Source organism: Piliocolobus tephrosceles, chromosome 3 (assembly GCF_002776525.5).
Source record: "Piliocolobus tephrosceles isolate RC106 chromosome 3, ASM277652v3, whole genome shotgun sequence".
NCBI lineage: Eukaryota > Metazoa > Chordata > Mammalia > Primates > Cercopithecidae > Piliocolobus > Piliocolobus tephrosceles.
The window spans coordinates 86097867-86122565 of record NC_045436.1 but is presented as its reverse complement, the minus strand read 5'-3'; the positions used below and the strand labels follow the sequence as shown (position 1 = coordinate 86122565).

Below are 24699 nucleotides of genomic sequence, written 5' to 3'. Positions count from 1 at the left end.
AATCATCATTGTAAGAGGACACAATTTAATCTAACTGGTTTTAAAATCTAGATTGTGGGTGCTCATGACTAAATCTGACAATAAATGAGGAAGGGGCATGCACATATGTAATAAGTATGGCAAAATTTCACTCCATCTCTCGTCTAAAACTGTTCTTATTCCTTTTATTTCTAGGAACTGGGATTCAAATTTAGCAATTGCTCCTATGTCTCATTCTTATTTACTACCTGCTTTTTAAATTGTCATTTGTAAGGCCATCCTAATGGGCATTTTTGATAGGAATTTTTTTTTTTTTTTTTAAGCAAAATTATACTGAGTATATCCTCTATTTAAGTCTCATTGGTAGTTGTAGAGGATTTATAAAAAGATACGCAAGTGCCCTCAGGTATATAGTTCTTTGTTTTCTAATTGAGATGGGAGGTTAAATTTTTGTACATGAAATATATAGTATATAAAACAAGCATTTATAGCATCATACCATGTATAGCTTTTATAAGATATAGAACAGGCAAAATGAGTACTTTATAGAATCAAATCAGGTATTGATGGCAGTGGCAGCCTGTGTGGAATGGGCACTACCACAATGCCGGCTGCAGTGGGGGAGGTGCTGCTGGGACTGTCACTTCACGGAGCCTATGGGGGCCAGGAGCAGGCAGGAGCCCCACCTTCCCGGGCACAGCTGCAGCTGCCCAAGTTGGTGCTGCAGACCTGGGCTTCCCTGTGCTTTTGGGGGCTGAAAGCAGACAGGAGCCCTGCTCTCCCAGGTGCACCTGTAGGGTCAGAAATGTCTGCTCCCACTGCCTGACCTCTCCCTGCTCCCTGTACCCACTGTGATCTTGGAGGGTGGTCGGGGCCAAGCCCAGGTGCTGTTGGACCCCGGCTGGGTGTGTGCACACTCGAGGCAGCACTGACACTCCAGCCCCCTGCTGCCTTGAACCCTGTGGACTTTGGACACCAACAGGCAAGGGAGGGAGTCCGAAGAGGGGCTGAGGGCAGCTCAGCGCTGACCTGCAGGCGCTTCTTGGCACAAATAGCCTGGGTACCATGAAGAGCTACAGGAGTCAGATAAGTTCCTGGGTAGAAGGGGGCGGGTCCCTGGTGAAGCCCCGCCTTCAAGCCGGGGAGGGCCTGAAGCCTGGGAGACAGGCTGCCAGTCCCATGGACCTGAGTGGGAACTTGTGCTTTTTCTGGGCCCACCCATGGCCGCCCATGGACCAACGGACGTGCACTTCTTCCCTCTGAGGACCATAACAACCCTGGACTTGGCTAGACTTGAGCAGATAATGGATGGCCAGCTGCAGAGAGCAACTACCCACCCCAGGGTCTTCTCTCTGCTGAGGGCTGAACACTCATAGGGACACCCCACCTGAGGGGAGAAGCTATCCACCCTAGGGTCTCCTCTCAGCTGAGTGCTGAACGCTCATCGGGACACCCTGCCTGTGGAGAGGAACTACCCACTGTGGGTCTCCTTATGGGTTCTATAGCTGGATAGATCTCTTCAGCCTGCTCACCCTCCACTTGTCCGTGTACCTTATTCCCAGATGCAGGACAAGAATTTGGGACTTGCCAAATGGCAGAGCTAAAACAGCTATAACAAACAGGGCTGAAACAACCCCTTACCTGCCACAATGCAGGTGGCAAGGAAAGAAGACAGAAGGAGAGAGGAGCTGCAGCCCTTTGGGGATCCCAGACCTAGGAGCTTTCTGAGCCAGGGCTGTGACACTCTCTTTGGGGCTCTGCAGTTCCTGGCATCTCCAAGTTTCCATGCACAACTATGTTTCCTGGTGCCAGCCTTGGAAGCTGCTTGCAACACACCTGATCCAACCACAGCCTTGCAGGGAGCCAGCGCCTGTGTGAGCACCTGGACCTGCCCGCTGTGCCACAGCCAGTATGCCTGGCTGTGCACAGTGACCAGATCCCACATTCACTCATAACCCCTTGCCACTCCATGCCTGGCTCTCCCTTGGCCAGCATGGCATCCAGGCCAGTAGCATAAGCTGAGCACAGCCTGCCAGTCCAAGTGGATGGAACGAGCCCAGTGGGTCCAAGCAAAACTCAGGCAAAGGCACCACTGGCCACAGAGGTTTCCACCTGACAAAGTGACACCACAAAATCCCGTGATAGTATATGTTCCTTTATGGAAAAAATATAAATCTTTTTGAGAGACGTTAAAGAAGACATAAAAAAATATGGAGATACCATGTTTATAGATTGTTAGAGTCAGTATTGTTGAGATGTTCTCTACAACCTGTCTTTATATCTTATCTATTTTCAATAAAAATTCAACTGTATGTGAAAGAGAAAATACTTGGCAAGGTAGTTTTAAAATGTATATAGAGAAGAACAAACACCCACAAAGAGCCCACATTTTCCCAAAGAGAAGCTAAAAGGTATGTATGTTTTGAGAGGTCTTAACAATTATCAGTAATTATTTAATAAAATACATTTTATATGAAAATATTTTACTTAAAATAGTATAATAGTATACTCTTAGGCAAATTGACCAAATGAACAGATGAGGGAGCCAAGAAACAAGTCTCTGTATGTGTGGAGATTTGATTTAGTATACAGCTGGCACTGCGGACTAGTTGGGGAGAAACAGGTTTCAATAAAGGGAACAGGGCACAATTGCTTATTTATGTAGGAAAATAAGTTGTACTTTGTCTGACATCATATGAAAAATGAATTCTAGATGGATCAAGAAACTTAAATATAAAAGGCTAAACTGAAACTTTGAGAAAATTAACAAATTATTTTGACAAAATCATTAAGTATAAGGAAAAAAGTTTAATTCAACTGAAAGATAAGAACTTCTCATTCATAAACAGGTACCATAAAGAGAAAGAAAAGACAAAACCACAAAGTGGTAGAAAATATTTCGAGTCATAATTACTGAAGAAGACATTAGTGTCTGGAATTAAAGAAAAACTGTGCAGTAAAAGATTATCATAGAAGGCCTAAGACTGCTATCCTTAGAAACTAAGTCCTGCTAGCAATGTTTGCCCTTGGCTGTTGCCCTGAAACTTGGATTGCAGAAATGTTCCCATGGATCCCTAACTGCTGAGGCTAGTTTACTGTGCTTGTAAACAACCAAAATGGTTTATGCTGAACACTTGCTTTCCTTCTTGAGTTCTTGAATTTTTGTACATGCCAGGCAGAGAGTGCCTGTGTGACAAGTCCCAAAGAAAATCCTTGGATTTTCAATGGGCTTCTCTGGCCAGAAACATCACATAACATTTGTTCTTCAAGATTGGAAAGAAGTTCAAAAAAAAAAAGAAAAAGAAAATAAAAGAAAACTAAAGATACATCACATACATGGTGCTACATTTTTGTTGCTGGAAGAAGAATGTATTCTGTGTGATCCCTGATAGGAGGGAGACAGCATAAGGAAGCCTCTATATAGGTTCCTTGAGACTCCCTCTCTGTCTTTATCCCTTGTGATTCAGCTATGCCCTTACTGTGTCACTGTAATAAATCTTAGCTGTGAGTACACTTACTTGCTAAGTCTTGTAAGTCTTTCTAGTGAATTTTTAAACATGAGAGTGGTCTTGGGGACCCCAAAATAACTACAGAAATAAGCAAAAGACTTGAATGGGCATATCACACAATAATAAACCCAAATGACTAATAAACATATGAACATTTGCCTCAATGTCATTAATTTTCAAGGAAATGCAAAGTAAAACCACAATACATTTTATATACCAGATTGTTAAACATTAAAAAGTCTGTCAAATATCAAGTGTTGGTGAAGAAGCAAAACAATAGGAACAGTCATTCACTGCTGGCAAGTGTATAGATTGGTATAACTCCTTTTGAAAAACATTTGGCATTGTTTAATGAAGTAGAAAGTGCACATATCCTATGGCTTAGAAGTTTGGTTCTAGGTTGTTAACATTGGGAACCTTTTGCAGATGTATACCATACATGGCATTCTGTGCAATGTTGTTCATAATATTAATAATAAAAAGCAGGAAACAGCTTAAATGCCATTGCTATTTGAATGTATAAATTACGATATATTCGTATAATAGAAATAAGAATTTAATGGATACAGCTTCATGCAACAATATAGATAATCTTGATTGAAAAAGCAAAAGAATACAGTCATCCTAATTCCAGTGTTATAAAGTTCAGAGATATGCTTAACTGAACAGTACATTTTTTTAGGGATACAAACATGGTAAAACCATCAGGAAATGGAGGAGAATGACAAACACAAAAATTCCAGGTATCTTCTCCTCTGGAGGAACAGGAATGGAGATACAATCAGGGAGAAGCACAAAGGGACTTTCAGTGATAATTTTATGTTCTTCACTTAAACTGCTTCTTGGTACATGGGTGTTCATTGAAGCTTTCTTCTTTATACCTTATCCATGTTTAAGAGGCAGTGTTTTGCATTTATTCAATATTTGCTAAACCAGTTTTCAAAAGCCTTTTATGTCAGTGAAGTTGTGAGGAAATAGGCACTGTCATGTATTACTTATGACAATATAAATTGATATAACCTCTCCACAGGGCAACTTGGTGTGATAAGTCAAAATTTAAAATGCACATACCATATGATCTTGGAGTGCCACTTCTAAGAATATATCTGTCATTCATATGCATATACTTCTGGGATATGTAATAGTCATAATATATTCATCTCATGATTGGTAATAGCAAAAGAATGGAAGTTCCAAAATGTTTTTGTTTTGTCAAATTAAGAGCATCAATGAAATTATTGGCAGTTTTCAAAAAGAATGAGAAAACTCTATACTTGTGTTTTTAAAGAACAATCTCTAAACTATACTTTACGTGGAAAAAAAGTACATAACAATATGTATAGTGTTTTACCGTGTGGGGCAGAGGTGATGAGTGGACAAAGTTATATATACATAAATATGTCAGGGTGACGGGGTATAGAGATAGGAGTTTTACTTTTCAATTTATATCTTTTTATAGCATTAACATTCTTACTACTAAAAATAATAAATACTTTTTTAAGAGATAAAATGCACTTTAAATAGTAATTCAGTATTAAGGGTAGATAGGCAATAAGCAGGAAGGAAAAACACTTGGAAACCAGAGAGAAGCAAATAAAGGAGTTAATGCTGGAGGGAAACATGAGGGTTTTAAAACTGTTTGAGACTTGTGTATATTTACTCTTGATTCCTTGACATTAAAGGTCTGTATTATAATGGTTAGTTTAGAATGCTTTCTAGCAATAGTTGTTAATTTAATTGCATGAGACTTTTACATAGATCTTACCACACTGATTGTAAAAATGTACTATTGCTTCTTTCCCTGTTGTAATTATTCATTATTTTAATGTGTCATTACAGGTATCCCTCATACTTGGCCCCTGAGGTAATTGCACAGGGAATTTTCAAAACCACTGATCACATGCCAAGTAAAAAACCATTGCCTTCTGGCCCCAAATCAGATGTATGGTCTCTTGGAATCATTTTATTTGAGCTTTGTGTGGTATGTATAAAGAAATATTAATATAATAAAAAGAAATTGTGCATTTATTGGAATAATCTTTTGGAGAGGAAAGTTAATAATATGTTTTTGCTGTACAAATTACATATGAGGAGAAAAGGCTTAATATGGCTTAATCATGTTTGATAATTAATTTCATACATTTTTTGGCATCTCTAGAAACATACTTTTACTAAGTGTGAATGTAAATGTTACCAGATATATATTATTTTGATATCTCTGTAATGTGTATATTTTTGCAAAGTTAAGATGTTTATATTGTTTATATAAGATATGTGGAGTACCATTAAAAGTTTAACAAGATATTGAAGTCAAAACCATGTTTTTGGAAGATTGATATGATAATAATGTAAGATTGAGAAGAATAGCAGTTTTTTTTCAATAATCTCTACCTGTAGTTCTGATTTGATAAGTGTTTAAGAACATTTTTTCTTCTCTATTAAAAAAAAATCAAAGCATCTCTCTTTTCTATAAACACCAGATAATCTTAAGCCTTTTCCTTCTAAGTTTATTTAAGTGATTATATAAGCTTAATTTGTTTATGATAATAGGAATATAATGATAGCCAACATTAATGAAGCGTATTCTGCGTTATGTAACCCTCACTATAACCTGTAGTATATGTACAGTTAATATTTTAATTTTACAGATGAGAAAAGTGAGACTTAAGTAGTTTGCCCAATTTATGTAACTATTTGGTGATGGGAGAGTCCAATTTGGCACACATTCATTGCTCAACTCATAAATGCTGAAGGCATAAGTGTTTGACTCCAGACCTTATATCAAGGAGCCTCCTGAGGCAGACTAATAAGGAAATAATTAAAATATAATGTGTGCATCTTAAAATATACAGGTGCTGTAGGAGCATGAAGGATGGCTTCTGAAGTTATTGTGGTAAGAGAGTATTATGAAATTTTTTAATGGAGAAACAGGCTACCTGGATCATAATATTTAAGTAAGAATTAGCTCGTAGATGAAAGGGTATAATCAGTCTTACCCAGGGGGCATCTTGCTCTCAATAAAGTAAGACTCCACGTGGCCTGGAATACCTCTAGATATCCAGGTATGTGTTGATTTCAAAAGTGAACAATGCTTACATCAAAGTAGAATATAATGACCCTTAGATGTATGAAATGTTTAAATGATACATATTGTGCAACACTTTCTAAAATGTTATTTCACCTGTAATTTTTCTTTAGTGGAGCTGACTTTAAAAATCCAATAAAACTTTTGGAGATAAATGGAGATGCCTGATAAAATCAGTTTCAGCTATAAGGGGAGAAAAATACCTTCCTAGAAAAAAACTTGTAAATATTAACACAAATTTCTTTTCTCATTTTATTTAGGGAAGAAAATTATTTCAGAGCTTGGATATTTCTGAAAGACTAAAATTTTTGCTTACTTTGGGTAAGTGTCATATAATTGCTTATCTTTCACATATAAATATAACTTGGTAACTATTAGTAATCATGCACATTGAGGATGTGTTCTTTTGAAATAGTGAGGACACTGAAATATCCCCCCTTTACTCAAGTTGCTAATGATCAGTGGTAATGATCAGCAGAACAGCATATGAGGTCCCTTCTAAAACATTACAGCAGATATGTCTTTAATCTCTGAGGAATTTTAACCTAGATGGAAATAATCTTAGCTTTATGATCTAGCCAAGTAAATTAACTTGTGAAATCAAAATATGAGAATATAAAATTGTATTTCTGTAGCAGTTTACCTTCAGACAATGTATCTTAACTTTTGGGCTATCTTTCTATTTGATGGATCATGTACAAATAACAACTCAAGACGAATATTGATTTTTTCCATATAAAAGGCTCATACGAATTTTCATGTGTGTGGATCCAAACATGTATAATTCAAATTAATAAAAATTTATGTAATCTACTTTAGAGTGGAATTAATTAAGCACGTTTGGTAATTAAGGAGAGAAAAACAGTGATAGAACACTTTATGCAAAAGAGTGACAGATTAGTATCCAAGTTAAAAAGATTTACAAATAAGAATATGTACGGAAAAGTATTAGTAAACATTAAATAATAATGAGTTATAAATAAATTTGCAAAAGTTTTACCAGATTTACCACATTTAATTACAAAGATTGATATTACAGCTATTAAGAAACCTTGGAGATTCTTAAATATGGTCTGTAATCTAAACTTATACTTTAAATTCCCAAATAAATGTAAGTACATTTTCCAAATTATGTATAATAAAAATAAATTAGTCCTGTAATCATAAAAACAAATCTACAAAGCCTTCTTAAAAAGCGCTGTTTTTGTACAGTCATTTCTTGAAGAGGATTGGTTCTAGCACCCCCACATGTACCAAAATCCATGTGTCCTGAAGTTCCACAGTCGGCCCCACAGAACCCATGTGTATGAAAAGTCAGTCCTCCATACGTGCAGATTTCGCGTCCACAAATACTGTATTTTCAACCCATGTTTGGTTGGAAACAATCCACAGATAAGTGGCCCTATGCAGTTTAAACCCATGTTGTTCAAGGGTCAACTATGTGTGTCTGCATGTATATATTTAGAGAGAGACAGAGAGAGCTAGGGTATCTTTACCTTCCTTGTAAAGGAATTGCTCCTTTATCAAACTATTTAAGCTGATATCTTTCAGTGTCAGTTATTCAATTAGTATTTGTCTGAAGCTTTTCATTTTTATCAAAACGTGTAAAGAAATTTAACAAAATGATAAAATTTTCAGTATTTTAAGTTCCAAAACTGCACTACTGCATTAAAACATTTTTGATCAGTTTTCTGATTTGTTGTATAGATTAGAAAAGTAGCATTTATTCATATAGTTTTTCTGTTTTATAGACTGTGTAGATGACACTTTAATAGTTCTGGCTGAAGAGCATGGTTGTTTGGACATTATAAAGGTTTGTCATTAATCTGGGTCTTAGTCCATTTGTGCTACTATTAAAAAAACCTGATATTGGGTAACTTATAAAGACAAAAATTTATTTTTCCACAGTTATTGAAACTAGGAAGTCCAAGTTCAAGGCACCAGTACGTTTGGTTGTCTGGTGGGGGCTGCAGTCTTCTGAGAGAGAAACACTGTCCTCACAAGGTGGAAGGGCAAGCTAGGCAATTGCTATGTGAAGTCTCACCTTTATAAGCCTCTTAATGCCATTCACCAGGGGAAGAGCCCTTATGACCTAATCACTTCTTAAAGGCCTCACCTCTTAATATCATCACATTGGCCGTTACATTTCAAAGTTCATAAAGCCTGAACTTTGGAGGGGACACATTCAAATCATAGCAATCTGTTTATGAAAATTGATTTTACGCACTTGGGATCCACTTGGAAGCTATTTTAAAGCAATGCTTATTTCTCTTTAAGTATTTGCTTTTTCACAGTGATGAAATTTGTATAAGTACAAATAAAAACTTTTAACACATCAAAACCTTCTAGCTTAGCAAACGTTTGAATAAAGTATATTTCTAAAATTGATCATTTTAATTAATTATTTTCTCTTCTTTATTTACCAGGAGCTTCCTGAAACTGTGATAGATCTTTTAAAGAAGTGCCTCACCTTCCATCCTTCTAAGAGGTTGATATTATTTAGAGATTGGGATTACATTGAGATCCTTTACACATAAGCAATTGATTTTTTTCATATTTGTTTTAATATAATGGATTAAATAAAGATAATGTACATATGTAGTAGTATATAATTGACATCAGTATCATAACCATGAATGATGTAAGCTTTCATTTTTTGTGAATAAATGAAAAAGTAATTAAAGTTAAACCATGGTCAGAAAACTGACATATACTAAAGAAGTTACTGGTACATTTCCAAGCTTTTACGTAGAATATCAACTAAGACTGTGGTATTCCTAGACCCAATAATAACATCAGTGAAATGAGAATAAAAATTTGTTATCAATATGCGTTATAGCAGTGAACTTGGATAAGTGGTGTGATAAACTAACAATTGTTGATAATCAAAAAGGATTTTTAGAAGTTTCATTAATTGACTTTGACTTGATGATGTCACTACTAGTCATACAGCTATCCCTAAACTCCTTTAGTATATAATGTTTGAAAATAGTGTATACAAATTTATCTTTAGAAAAACAACTTTATCAAGACATGTTAGAGAGAAATAGTAGTTTTGTGTGGATGTACCACATTAAGGGACAGGAAGAAAAGCTAAAAGGTATTATTATAATAGTTTGCATATTTATTATTTAATTAAGATATTCAGTAAAGCAGGTGAGTGCTAGTCAGGCTAAAAGTAAACAATGCAAAAGCTTTTATGGAATGATATTTTTGATACATCATGAGGTAAAGTACAACATAAGTAAAAAAAAATCAGTATTTACTCACAGTTATTTGATTGTAATATAAAAGTATGCGTCTAGACTCTGCAAAGGAGAGCTATATTATTTTCTGTGCTAATGAGGTGTTTAAGACTTTCAACCAGTCTCTTGAATGTATGCCATTATTTTAGGAAATTTTTTATGACTTTCATTCATGCTCTGTATTTTAAATGTTCTCAAGGCCAACCCCAAATGAATTAATGAAGGACAAAGTGTTCAGTGAGGTGTCACCTTTATATACCCCGTTTACGAAACCTGCCAGTCTGTTTTCATCTTCTCTGAGATGTGCTGATTTAACTCTGCCTGAGGATATCAGTCAGTTGTGTAAAGGTAATGATAAATTAAAGCATAGAAAATAATATGAGCCTTGTTTTTAAAGGAAGTTTCCTTATCCTACTTTCAGTTTTGAATTTATCAACAATATATATTAGTGGAATCATGGGAACTAAGAGACAATTGTGGAAGTGATTAAAATATAACTGACTGGCTGGGTGCGGTGGCTCATGCCTGTAATCCCAGCACTTTGGGAGGTCAAAGAGGGAGGATTGCTTGAGGCTGGGCTTTTGAGACCAGCCTGGTCAACGCAGAGATATCCTGTCTCTCCAAAAACAACAACAACAACAACAACAAAAACGAAGTATACACACACACACACACACACACACAAATATATATGTATGTAGTTAGTCAGAGCCTAACTTGCTTGGATAATATCAGAGCCTAACTTGCTTGGATAATTATCAGAGCCTAACTGAACTGGTGAGGGGAAATAGCAAATTGCAGCTAGCTCTAGCCTTCTGTGTGGTGGTTAAAGTTAACAGAAGCATTCTATAGTCAATCCTGTGATTAGTTCTGAATCTTTAAGTGAGCCTGTGCTTCTAGCCTTTAGACAAGTGCTTCCTTGCCCTTAAGGAGTGGCTAGAATACACATAAACACACACACATTTGAGCTAACAGTTTATCCTTTATATTTAAGTTACTGATATTCTATATAATTTATTTATAACTGATCTCTAAAAATAATATTATTGATAAGAATTACATACCATTATGTTCTGCATGTTGAAGAGAATATCAGCTTTTAGACTTTCAATTCTTGTGTGAAGATTACAGCTCTTGGAACGTAAGGTTTAGTGACACGAGTAAGTTACCTTTATTCTGAAAAGTTTTTATGACTTAAGTCATGGCAGAAAATGGTTACTAAACATTCATTCAATTAAACATTTATTGAGTTCCTGGTATGTGTCACATACTGTATCTTTTTTTGTTTGTTTGTTTGTTTTGAGATGGAGTCTGGCTCTGTCGCCCAGGCTGGAGTGCAGTGGCCGGATCTCAGCTGACTGCAAGCTCCACCTCCCGGGTTTACGCCATTCTCCTGCCTCAGCCTCCCAAGTAGCTGGGACTACAGACGCCCGCCACCTCGCCTGGCTAGGTTTTTTTTGTACTTTTTAGTAGAGACGGGGTTTCACCATGTTAGCCAGGATGTTCTTGATCTCCTGACCTCATGATCCACCCATCTCGGCCTCCCGAAGTGCTGGGATTACAGTCTTGAACCACCACGCCCGGCCCGCATACTGTATCTTTAAGTAACATTCATGCCAAATGGGAAGGCAGACAGACATTTAGTTATACAATCACTATTATAAATGAAGGTCAATATGAATATAGCACAATGGCAGCATAGCAGGAGCACCTAATTGTGTATTTCTGCCTGGGACATCAAGGAAGACTTCAGAAAAGGCAGCCAGGCATCGCCTTGAGATAGGAGAGAAGGAACAATTTGTGTTAGTTGCCTCCCCATGTGCTATTTTCTACCCTTACTCCTTTTTCAATATAGAGTGTAAAATTTCCAATACTATGTATTCATTATAAAGGGTGAAAATTCCAGGTGTTTTTTTCTGTGGGCAGTAAGCTTGTGAACTAGAGTTGGCTAATTGGATCTAGATGAAAGTGCTGGGCATAAGGGCTACTTGTAGGGAAAAAACAAATTTTCTTGTCAAGAAAGTACTGCAGCATAGGTTCACCACTTCCTTCTCTTCTTAATGCAGGAAATGGTCTGGAATTTTGATAAGCATAGGCCCCTCCTATACCTATGATTTTATTAGGAGAGATGAATAAATGTCTTTATTATATAAGCCACTTTTAGTAGTATATTATTTTCAGCTAGGAGCATTCAAATTATTACAAAAATTAAATCAGAATCTGCCAGTCATGGCATACCTCCAGGTAGGAGAAGGGAAACACCAAGCTCCAGCTTGTTCTAGCCACTCCTTAAGGGCAAGGAAACACTTTGTCTAGAGTCACTGGCTCACTTAAAGATTGAGACCTAATCGTAGGACTTACTACAGAATGCTTCTGTTCCCCACACCTTAACCACCACATAGAAGGCTAGAGCTGGCTGCACTTTGGTATTTCCCCTCTCCAGGTCAGTTAGGCTCTGACTAACCGGTTTATCCTGAAGGCTGACCTTGTTAAGAACAGTGCTCATCGTATTTCAGAATGGTTCCATTTCCTCTGCCACTGCTGGAAACATAAGGGTATTTTCCTCTAATATTTACTGTGAGAACCGTGTCAATCTCCAGACTCACAAAAGTGTGTGGGTATCCCTTATGACTGGTTCCCCCTGGAGTTTTTGACTCTCAGAGTTGTCCACACTGAGCTCCAGTAATTTGTCAATTACAGTTTAGATTTTCCAAACTTGGCACTGGTTCCTGAGGCACTACTCATGAATGTCTGTTCCAGAATGCTGTAACTCCCTGTATTCTGCTGTCTGTCTCCAGTCCTGGGGACAAAAGTTTGCCCTATGTCCTCACCTCTCTTACAGATCCAAGAATTGTTGATTTTTCAGTCTGTTCAGCTTTTTATTTGTTGTTAGGATGGAGTAGCAAATTTCAGCCTCCTTACTACTAACTAGAAACTGGAAGTCTGTTCTTCAGTGTTTATTTATTTATTTTTTTTTTTAGAATGGCAGCTATTACTGCCTGTTGACTTTTAATAAAGGTAGAAAATATAATACAATGATTCCTTAAATTTGCTTTTAATAGATTTAAATAGTGATTACCTGTCAGAAAGATCTATTGAAGAAGTTTATTACCTTTGGTGTTTGGCTGGAGGTGACTTGGAGAAAGAGCTTGTCAACAAGGAGATCATTCGATCCAAACCACCTATCTGCACACTCCCCAAGTAAGGAAAGAAACTTCTCTTGGAAATTTAAATAAATAAATAAATGGTAATAATTATACTTATATGGTAATAATAAAAAAGAAAATTGGTTTTTAAATTTTTTTTTGGTAGACATCCCAACTAAGTGATTATTGGAAGCAGTTGAAATCAACACCTTGTTTGATTGGCCAGAGGTTCTAATTGCAGTTCCCATCACTTGTCTTTGATCTGTAATTTGCTTTGTGACCTATTTGAAGTGAAGTTAATATTATGGAATATCTTGCAATAATTGATGTTAATGAAAAATACACAAGTCACAATAGAATATTTAAGAGAGTTAACTAAAAACTAGTTAGTTTGCCTACTAAAAACAACTATATTCTTTTTGCAAATATACTTGTAAATACAAATGAACTGTGTGGTCTCACTGCATGTCCTAGAGATCATTACTATGCTAATGTGTTGCAAAAAAATCTGCAAAACTGTATAAGAAGATAATCATGCTATAAGTTAGACTGCAAGTTAAATACCTCTACAACCTTGGGGCTAAGATTGTCATTAACATTGCTATTCATGTTTGTTCATAAAAATATGAACCTAAATTTCTTGAGCTTCTACTAATACTTTAAATTTTTAATTTTAGGCTTTGAGAGGCAAGGCAGGTGGATTGCGTGAGCCTAGGAGTTTGAGATCAGCCTGGGCAACATGGCAAAACCCTACCTCTACAAAGAAAAAAAATTAGCTGGGCGTGGTGTTGTGTGCCTGTAGTTCGAGCTACTCAGGCAGCTGCAGGTGGGAGAATCACCTGAGCCCAGGGAAGTTGAGGCTGCAGTGAGCAGAGACCATGCTATTGCACTTTAGCCTGAGCAAATGAGAGACCCTGTCTCAAAATAAAATAAAATAAAAATTTAATTTTTAGATTTCAAGACTTATGTTTGATCACTGTAGGCAACTGTAGAAGTAATCTGCTCATCACTTTTTTCTTTCTAAACTTTTGTATTGTTTGGATTGACTAGTTTATATTTTTTTCTCTTTTAATCTGAATTTTAAATGTTAAGTTTGAGTATACCACTCATACATTGAACTAAGTAGAAAGTAAGAGGTAAGTTTATGGAAATTGTAAGAAGAAATGGTTTAAATGGTTTATAGAGTCTTAAAAGTAATTTATTGAAATTGTAAACAAATTTTATTCATTTATTATTTAATATCCTTTCTTCTATGAGGTTACTATCCAATATGCTTTTTCTTTCTTCTTCCCTTTATCATTTTCCACTCGTATAAAGTTTCTCGGGAAAACACTGGGCTAATGTCAGGAGAGTACTGTTAGCATTGAAACTGCATGAACAAAGGGTTGTAAAGGACACTTTTGTTTTTCTGAAATTTTCTTATATTCATACCAACTCAAGAGTTATTTAAAAACGAGACTTGTTTGAAGAAATCTCAATACATTGTTTTATTAAACATCCAGTCTAAAGTTTAGTTCTTTTTTAATGAAGGGATTGATGACTTAGAATAAACTTTACTTTCTAGAAGAAACAATAAACTGGATTTTGTGTGCATATTATTTTTAAAAATTTCTTTTCAGTTTTCTCTTTGAAGATGGTGAAAGCTTTGGACAAGGTCGAGATAGAAGCTCACTTTTAGATGATACCACTGTGACATTATCGTTATGCCAGCTAAGAAATGTAAGAATGATATTTTGACAGTTCTGCTTTGGTTTTTTTTTCTTTAATTAAAACCTTACAGATACACAAGATATTGTGTATGCCTCCTTGATTTCACAAAATATGGGAGAGCTTCTGTAAAATATGTGCCCCAGAGAATTGCATCTGTACAACTTCAGCTTTATTACCTGAGTGTTCACAAAAATGATTTTATCAGTTTACCTTTTTGCCATCATTGGGTAACTGTTCTCATTTCTTTATTTACCTGGTAACACTTTCTTTTATCAAATTTTAAAAAATTGTTAATCTAATGATATGTAAAGGTATTTTGCTGTAACACTAATTTTTAATTTCGTGATTATAGTGCAGTTGTAAGTCTTTTCATATATTTTATCACTTCGCCTACCTCTTTATGCGTTACTAGTTCATATCTCTTGTCAGTTTTTCTTTTGAGTGATTTCTTATTGATTTGAGGAGTTTTAGAACTATATCCCTGAATTGTATCTTTGTGAGCTGTATGTCATGGAAATATATTCTCATCTGTAGCTTTTCCCTCAACTTTTGATTATTTTATTGAATAGAATTCTAAATTTTTATCAGTATTTTCTTTTATAGTCAAATGTATTTTGATATATTTTTTCTTGTAACTTATTTAAAGTAATAGCAAGGTTATACGTATATTTTATAATGTTTTTATATATTTCCTTTTTAAAGTTTTAAATAATTGTTTCCCATTTAGTTCTTTAATCCACCTAGAATTTATTTTAGATTACATTGTAAGGAAGGTATCCAATATCGTATTTCATTGATTAAAAAATACCCCTTGTGTCAGTACCATATATTGAATAGTTTTCTCTTCACTTTTTTGATGTGCAATACCAACTTTTTCTATGTGCATGGATATGTCTCTGGGCCTTGGTATTCTAATTTGTTGACTTGTGTTTCTAATTTTAGCAAATACCACATTGCCTTAATCTATAGTTTTATGTGAACTGTTGATATCTAGCAAAGGAAGACCTTCAGTTTTTTTGTCCTGAAAATGGAGTAGGAGCTCTTTAACATCTTCCTCTACTAGCTGATTTTTATTATCCTCATAAAGACCTTCATAAAAAATTACAGGGTTTTGATTGACATTGCATTGAATTTATAGGTTAATTTGTAGAGAATTGATGTATTTAAAATGCAGGGTTTTATTTCTTGAACATGCCTAAATAAATATGTCATTTATTTGTCCTATTTTATATAACAATTTTCTTTTTAATGTCTATATATCAGTTATGAGATTTATTCCTAAGGTAATTTATTGTTGCTCTTGTAAATAGAATATATATATATGTGTGTGTGTGTGTGTGTGTGTGTGTGTGTGTGTGTGTGTGTATATATATGTGTGTATATATATGTATGAGTATGATTTTTTCCAACTTTTTTAATAAAAATTTTTAAACAGAAAAGTTGAAAAGCATTTACAGTGAACAAGTTACCACCTAGATCAACCATTTGATACGGTCTATTAGCAAAATCAAGTTACGCGTATTCATTGAACTACTATGTATAGCTTTTTTGTTCTACAATGGCAAAATTGAGTAGTTGCAATAGAGACTACATGGCCCACAAAGCTAAAAATATTTGTTATATGTTCCTGCATAGAAACAGTTTGCTAATCTGTGACCTAGATTCTATAATTAACATTTTACATGCTTTACCACATGTCTGTCTATCTTTCTAGTCATTCATCAATCCATCATATTTTTTGTTCTTGCATTTCAAAGTAAAATGAAGACATTACTACAATTCAGCTTACACAATAGAGTTTGAGATTTGTTTATGGTTCTTTTCTAGGCAAAATTTTCATGTAGTAAAATGTACAAATCTTAAGTATACCAGTAGATGAGTTTAAAATACACATCAATAATATTTTTTCATATAGTAAAATGTACCAAATCTTAAGTATACCAGTAGATTATTTTAAAAAATACATCAGTGATATTTTTTAAAATACCATTTCAACTACTATTTTGTGCATGATTAGTAACACAATTGATTTTTTTATGTGGATTTTGTGTCAGGCAATGTTGCTGAACCTATTCTTTTTTAAATAAGAATAGGACTCTATAGAGTCTCTGTGGTTTTCTTGGAAATGAAGGAAAAAACACTACCTTAATTCATTTCACTCACTTCATCTTTTGTAATTATTTTTTCTGAGCCTCTATAACACTATTGAATAGAAACAAATAGTGGGCATTCCTGTCTCATTTCTGGTTTTAAAAGGTTGCTTTTTATATTTCATAATTAAGTATGATATTTTTGCATTGAGCTATAGACATCTGTTCTTAGTTATAAGTTTTGTTATGAATGGGTGTTGAATTTCACTGAGTGTTTTTACTTGTATGTATTGGGATGGTCATAGAGTTTTTTATGTATTATGTTAATGGATTTAATTATATTGATGGGGTTTTTCAATGTTGAACCATGTTTATATTTCTGGGATAAACCCAATCAGATCATGATTTCATTTTTCCTTTTTTATACATTTGTGTTTTGATTTTTCTAATACTTTGTTTAGAATGTTTGCATTTCTGTTTCTATTTGAGATGGGGCTGTGAGTTTTTTTTCTTTTACTACAACATGCTAGTTTGGTATCAGGGGTGTACTAGTCTCATAAGATAAATAGGAGAGTGTTGCCTTTTTTTTTTTTTATTCTCTGAAAGACTTTATATGATTATATATATCTATTTCTTGAATGTTTCATGGGAGTTAGCTTTAAAACCATATTGTAAGTTAGCTTTAAAACCAAAAACAATATTGTAAGGAGCTAGCTTCTTATCCCTATCTGGGTGTAATCATTACTTTAGTCTGCTTAATGGTTATAAGTTTACTCAGGTTGTTTATTTTGTTTTTAAATCATTTTCTAAAGTTATATGTTTCAAGACCTTTAAACTTGCTCTTCCCAGTGCCTCTAACACTCTTCCGCTGCTTCCATTTCCTTTCTTTCCATTCTCTGCTGAACCGTTACCTATTGGTGGGCTTTTGTTGGCCATCCTTTATCAAATAGCAATGCCACACCTATCCCTTGTATTCTTTATCCTATTTTGTTTTTTTCCTCCATTGTACTTCTCTTCATTTGATATATGTTTTCTTCCTATATGATAACTGAATGAAGGAATGAATCCTCTTATTATATAGAAGCCCTATTAATATTGTAGTAAAGTACAGGGGAGAAGTATTTTATAATCTTATGATGAAGTCCCAGATTTTAGTGAGCCTGTGTACCTGGGCTGTGACCTTCACAAGGTTTCTCAGCTTCTCCCACTCCTTTGCCCCAACCTGAGCCAGGAAAGCTAGAGGGACTGGAGTCGGGTATTTCTTTTCGCCTACATCAAAGACTGGAGTGGACTGAAGTTGAATATTTCCCTCCCAAGTTGGCTAGATTTCTGCAAAACCCAAGTTAGTTAGGACCTGGCAGAAGAGTTTCCCTTTAAGGCATACCTCTCTTAAGGAAAACAGAGTACTCTGGCTATATTTCAGATTGGTTACTTTCCACCTCCCCCTGCAGGAAGTCAAGGGTATTTTTCTCAGATCTTCACCCTGGGAACCTGGTGGGACCTGTAGAGGTTAATCTCATGGAAGCAAGGAAGGCCTCCCTAAGGCTGGGCCTCCAGAAGTTTTTCTCTCTCATATTAGTCTGTGCTCAGCCTGCAAGTATTAGATAATTACCTTTTAATTGATCTTAACAGGCTCCAGCAGTGGCTCTGTTCCTGGTGAGCTGTGATTCCATGTATTCGAGGGTCCCTCCAGTTTTTAGGACATCACAGTGCTCTGATTCTGATAGATGTGAGACGAGTTCTTGATTTTCAGTTTGTTCAGCATTTTTCTTGTTAGAGGAAGAATGATGCCTTCTAAGCTGTTTATATTTTGTATAAGAAAGTGGAAGTCCCAGCCTTTTTATTTTTAACCATTCATTGGCAAAGCTAAAATAGGTACCTATCCTTGTTTTCTGTCTAAGCTAGCAATTCCCCTAGTTTTTATTTACTTGGCTTTAGAAGGGTCTTCTCCATTCTGAAGGTCTGTTATGCAGGTTCCCAAACCTTTATCCCATTATGGTCTAAATCTCTAGACCACAGTTATTAACTCCTTTCTCTCTAGGCCTGGTTTTATATCTGTTATCACAGCATTTTCCTTATGTTTTAAAGCTTAGCTAACCATTTAATATTTTACATGTTATGTAGTAGGACAGTATTAGAATCCCTTGTCTGCCATAATGCCATCAACAGAAAATTAAAATATATTATTATTACTACTCAATACTCTGAATTTATAATCTCTTTGAAAGAAAGGACATGGAAAGTAACAAAATAAGTAACAATACCATGCAGCAAACAATAAATTACATCCAAAATATATGATTTCAGCTGATTTTTGTTTTGCTCTTTATTTGTTTCTTCAATTTAAATATAATCCAAGTTAAATGAATGTAGGCTTCAGGTCTAAATATCTCAATTCCTTTACAGTTCTACTTGTGAAATTTAAAATACTTTTCTTCTGTAGTTATTAAGAAATATTAATTTGCTGATTCTTAAAATGATATGGAAACCAAATAATTTTTATCTTTAGTGTTTTCGTTCACCTTTTAAAATTCCTAATGTGCAAAATTTTTATTTAGAAAAGACAGACAAGATACTTATTAGATAAAATCAATGACATTCAGGATACTGAAAACTAATCTTTAATAACAAGATATGTGTATTAATAATGCAGTAACACTTGGGAAAATTTAATTTCTTTACTTAAAATTTTAATATATGAAAGATATACCTAAAGGTTTATTAAAATAGGATAAGCGTATAGCACATTAATTTTTAGAGGAGAACCAGGTGTAAATTCAGTGTTTGCTGAATTCTTAGTGTTGAGTAAAAGATTTTTCTTCAGCTTTAACAATTCTGGGAATAACTCACATGGGTGCACAATGAGTGATCAACAGAAGATTAGTGCTTGCTGCACACACAGCTTGAACTTCTATGTCAATCCCATAGGAGCAGACATTCTGCCTTCAAGTTGGAAGTTGAACAGCAGAGCAGTGGGCAAGATGGCATTAACTTTAATCACCTTGCTTAGAATGTGATTAACATTTTACTACTGCCTTCCTGTTTCTGATTTTGAAGAATACCTGTAATCCTGTCAGGGTTATTATTTGGAACAACTATTAAAATGACTTTGTAAAACAAATCATTAAGTAAACTCTGTCCATTAATTTATTAGCTATTTGAGTCATACATGTTCAAAGTATGATGTGAGAAATGTTTTGGAATCCTTTTTCTAGCACTTTTCTTTTTGACTTAGCTTGTATTATGCCAAAGCAAAAATAAATCTAAGTTGTTCTTTTAATATGTACGTTGCTATATAGTACCTCTTTTTAATCATCTTTCTTCATATAACTTAAAATTTTTTTCCCATTCATTAAGTTTTATACTAGTGCTAGTAATTCTGAGTTGTATTTGGAAAATATATCATGATAGGTGTCTAACATTTATGCGTGATACCTATAGATAAGAAAAAAAAAAAGAAAAGTTGTTTTTCACAGCCAAACCTTAATCAGTAGAGGCATTGTATGCTTGCATGTTTATAAGAACTGATTTTTAGATTCTATTTTATACTTTTCTAGGTCCCTTTATAAATTCGTAGTTGTTGTATTACTTGTCTTTTAAAACACAGATCAAGGTTTCTGCCCAATATGTTTATACATAAATATTGTCTTTAAATACACAGAGATTGAAAGACGTTGGTGGAGAAGCATTTTACCCATTACTTGAAGATGAGTGAGTATATATAGTCTCATTTTACGTTTATTTTTCTTTCTATTTATATTAGATTTATAAGAATTTTATACATTTTCTTTGAAATGTGTTTCCTAAATAGAAAATAATAACCTGATATTTTGGTTTATTAACATTTTGTGCTTTTTCTGAAATCACTGTCGGTAGAGTTAGGAAGAAAAAAAAAATGTTGTAACTTTTGTCCATTTTTTTTTATTGCTTTTGTTCTCTTTTACAGCCAGTCTAATTTACCTCATTCAAACAGCAATAATGAGTTGTCTGCAGCTGCCACTCTCCCTTTAATCATCAGAGAGAAGGACACAGAGTACCAGCTAAATAGAATTATTCTCTTTGACAGGCTGCTAAAGGTATGGATTCTAAAGTATAAAGTGTTAACAATAGCCCATATGGAGTTCTTTTTTTTTAATTTTTTCGATAATTCTTAGGAAATCTTGAGTAATAAGAAGATTAATTTTTATGACCTATCTTGTCTGGTTAGTTTTCTTTAATTTTAAAAATGATACATGTTCTTAGTAATTTTAAAATTAGAAAGTAAAAACAAAGTGTGGTAATATATGCAAAATCATGTTAGACAAAGGATTAATGTCCTTATTTTTTATTTTATTTTATTATTATTATACTTTAAGTTCTAGGGTACATGTGCATAACATGCAGGTTTGTTACATATGTATACTTGTGCCATGTTGGTGTGCTACACCCATCAACTCGTCAGCACCCATCAACTCATCCTTTACATCCGGTATAACTCCCAGTGCAATCCCTCCCCCCTCCCCCCCCCCATAATAGGCCCTGGTGTGTGATGTTCCCCTTCCCGAGTCCAAGTGATCTCATTGTTCAGTTCCCACCTATAAGTGAGAACATGCGGCGTTTGGTTTTCTGTTCTTGCGATAGTTTGCTGAGAATGATAGTTTCCAGCTGTATCCATGTCCCTACAAAGGATACAAACTCATCCTTTTTTATGGCTGCATAGTATTCCATGGTGTATATGTGCCACAATTACTTAATCCAGTCTGTCACTGATGGACATTTGGGTTGATTCCAAGTCTTTGCTATTGTGAATAGTGCCGCAATGAACATATGTGTACATGTGTTTTTATAGCAGCATGATTTATAATCCTTTGGGTATATACCCAGTAATGGGATGGCTGGGTCATATGGTACATCTAGTTCTAGATCCTTGAGGAATCACCATACTGTTTTCCATAATGGTTGAACTAGTTTATAGTCCCACCAACAGTGTAAAAGTGTTCCTATTTCTCCACATCCTCTCCAGCACCTGTTGTTTTCTGACTTTTGAATGATTGCCATTCTAACTGGTGTGAGATGGTATCTCATTATGGTTTTGATTTGCATTTCTCTGATGGCCAGTGATGATGAGCATTTTTTCATGTATCTGTTGGCTGTATGCATGTCTTCTTTTGAGAAATGTCTGTTCATATCCCTTGCCCACTTTTTGATGAGGTTGTTTGTTTTTTCCTTGTAAATTTGTTGGAGTTCTTTGTAGGTTCTGGATATTAGCCCTTTGTCAGATGAGTAGACTGCAAAATTTTTCTCCCATTCTGTAGGTTGCCTGTTCACTTTGATGGTAGTTTCTTTTGCTGTGCAGAAGCTCTTTCGTTTAATTAGATCCCATTTGTCAATTTTGGCTTTTGCTGCCGTTGCTTTCGGTGTTTTAGACATGAAGTCCTTGCCCATGCCTATGTCCTGAATGGTATTACCTAGGTTTTCTTCTAGGGCTTTTATGGCTTTGGGTCTAACATTTAAGTCTCTAATCCATCTTGAATTAATTTTCATATAAGGAGTAAGGAAAGGATCCAGTTTCAGCTTTCTACTTATGGCTAGCCAATTTTCCCAGCACCATTTATTAAATAGGGAATTCTTTCCCCATTTCTTTTTTTCTCAAGTTTGTCAAAGATCAAATGGCTGTAGATGTGTGGTATTATTTCTGAGGACTCTGTTCTATTCCATTGGTCTATATCTCCTCTGTTTTGGTACCAGTACCATGCTGTTTTGGTTACTGAAGCCTTGTAGTATAGGTAGCGTGATGCCTCCAGCTTTGTTCTTTTGACTTAGGATTGCCTTGGCAATGCGGGTTCTTTTTTGATTCCATATGAACTTTAAAGCAGTTTTTTCCAATTCTGTGAAGAAACTCATTGGTAGCTTGATGGGGATGGCATTGAATCTATAAATTACCTTGGGCAGTATGGCCATTTTCATGATACTGATTCTTCCTATCCATGAGCATGGTACATTCTTCCATTTGTTTGTGTCCTCTTTTATTTCACTGAGCAGTGGTTTGTAGTTCTCCTTGAAGAGGTCGTTTACATCCCTTGTAAGTTGTATTTCTAGGTATTTTATTCTCTTTGAAGCAATTGTGAATGGAAATTCATTCATAATTTGGCTATCTTTTTGTCTGTTACTGGTGTATAAGAATGCTTGTGATTTTTGCACATTAATTTTGTATCCTGAGACTTTGCTGAAGTTGCTTATCAGCTTAAGGAGATTTTGGGCTGAGACAATGGGGTTTTCTAAATATACAATCATGTCATCTGCAAACAGGGACAATTTGACTTCTTCTTTTCCTAACTGAATGCCTTTATTTCTTTCTCTTGCCTGATTTCCCTACCTAGAACTTCCAACACTATGTTGAATAGGAGTGGTGAGAGAGGGCATCCCTGTCTTGTGCCAGTTTTCTAAGGGAATGCTTCCAGTTTTTGCCCATTCAGTATGATATTGGCTGTGGGTTTGTCATAAATAGCTCTTGTTATTTTGAGATACGTTCCATCAATACAGAATTTATTGAGAGTTTTTAGCATGAAGGGCTGTTGAATTTTGTCAAAGGTCTTTTCTGCCTCTATTGAGATAATCATATGGCTTTTGTCTTTGGTTCTGTTTATATGCTGGATTACGTTTATTGATTTGCCTATGTTGAACCAGCCTTGCATCCCAGGGATGAAGCCCACTTGATCATGGTGGATAAGCTTTTTGATGTGCTGCTGGATTTGGTTTGCCAGTATTTTATTGAGGATTTTTGCATTGATGTTCATCAGGGATATTGGTCTAAAATTCTCTTTTTTTTTATTGTGTCTCTGCCAGGCTTTGGTATGAGGATGATGTTGGCCTCATAAAATGAGTTAGGGAGGATTCCCTCTTTTTCTATTGATTGGAATAGTTTCAGAAGGAATGGTACCAGCTCCCCCCTTGTACCTCTGGTAGAATTCGGCTGTGAATGCATCTCGTCCTGGACTTTTATTGGTTGGTAGGCTATTAATTATTGCCTCAATTTCAGAGCCTGCTTTTGGTCTATTCAGGGATTCAACTTTTTCCTGGTTTAGTCTTGGGAGAGTGTAAGTGTCCAGGAAATTATCCATTTCTTCTAGATTTTCTAGTTGATTTGCATAGAAGTGTTTATAGTATTCTCTGATGGTAGTTTGTATTTCTGTGGGGTCGGCGGTGATATCCCCTTTATCATTTTTTATTGCGTCTATTTGATTCTTCTCCCTTTTCTTCTTTATTAGTCTTGCTAGCGGTCTATCAATTTTGTTGATCTTTTCAAAAGGCAGAAAAAACCAGCTCCTTGATTCATTGATTTTTTTGGAGGGTTTTTCGTGTCTCTTGTCTCCTTCATTTCTACTCTGATCTTAGTTATTTCTTGCCTTCTGCTAGCTTTTGAATGTGTTTGCTCTTGCTTCTCTAGTTCTTTCCATTGTGATGTTAGAGTGTCAATTTTAGATCTTTCCAGCTTTCTCTTGTGGGCATTTAGTGCTATAAATTTCCCTCTACACACTGCTTTAAATGTGTCCCAGAGATTCTGGTATGTTGTGTCTTTAATGTCCTTATTTAAAAGAAGACTTAAAAGTCAACAGGAAAAACATCAATATTGAAACAGAGAAATGGATAGAGTACATAATATAAATACAACTAGTAAATCTTTTCAAATTGTTCATCTTCACTAGGAATGAAAAAAAAATACAAATTAAAATCGGAGTGATTTTCCATACCGCATTCGCAAAGTGAGCACAGATGCAATGATATTAGAACTCTCATTCTGTTGGAATAAATGTGAATGTACTGAAACATTTTGTAAAACAATTTGAATGCATATATCAAGAACCTTAACATCTGTGTCCTTTGTCCTATTAATACTCTTCTAGAAATTTCTCCTAAGACACAAATTTATAAAAGTACAGATTTATATGCAAAATG

General features: G+C 35.0%; 1 protein-coding gene across 3 annotated transcripts in view; it reads left to right on the top strand.

Annotated features, from left to right (window-relative positions):
- TBCK (TBC1 domain containing kinase) overlaps positions 1 to 24699 on the top strand; it is a 269659-nt gene that overhangs the window by 56483 nt on the left and 188477 nt on the right. For all 3 annotated transcript variants that reach the window (XM_023220144.3, XM_023220145.3, XM_023220146.2), the window contains 9 exons: positions 5328 to 5469; positions 6834 to 6894; positions 8325 to 8386; positions 9000 to 9061; positions 10018 to 10166; positions 12881 to 13019; positions 14584 to 14683; positions 20426 to 20475; positions 20711 to 20840. In XM_023220144.3, coding sequence (XP_023075912.1) covers positions 5328 to 5469; positions 6834 to 6894; positions 8325 to 8386; positions 9000 to 9061; positions 10018 to 10166; positions 12881 to 13019; positions 14584 to 14683; positions 20426 to 20475; positions 20711 to 20840 — 895 coding nt within the window. The remainder of the gene's footprint in view (positions 1 to 5327; positions 5470 to 6833; positions 6895 to 8324; positions 8387 to 8999; positions 9062 to 10017; positions 10167 to 12880; positions 13020 to 14583; positions 14684 to 20425; positions 20476 to 20710; positions 20841 to 24699) is intronic.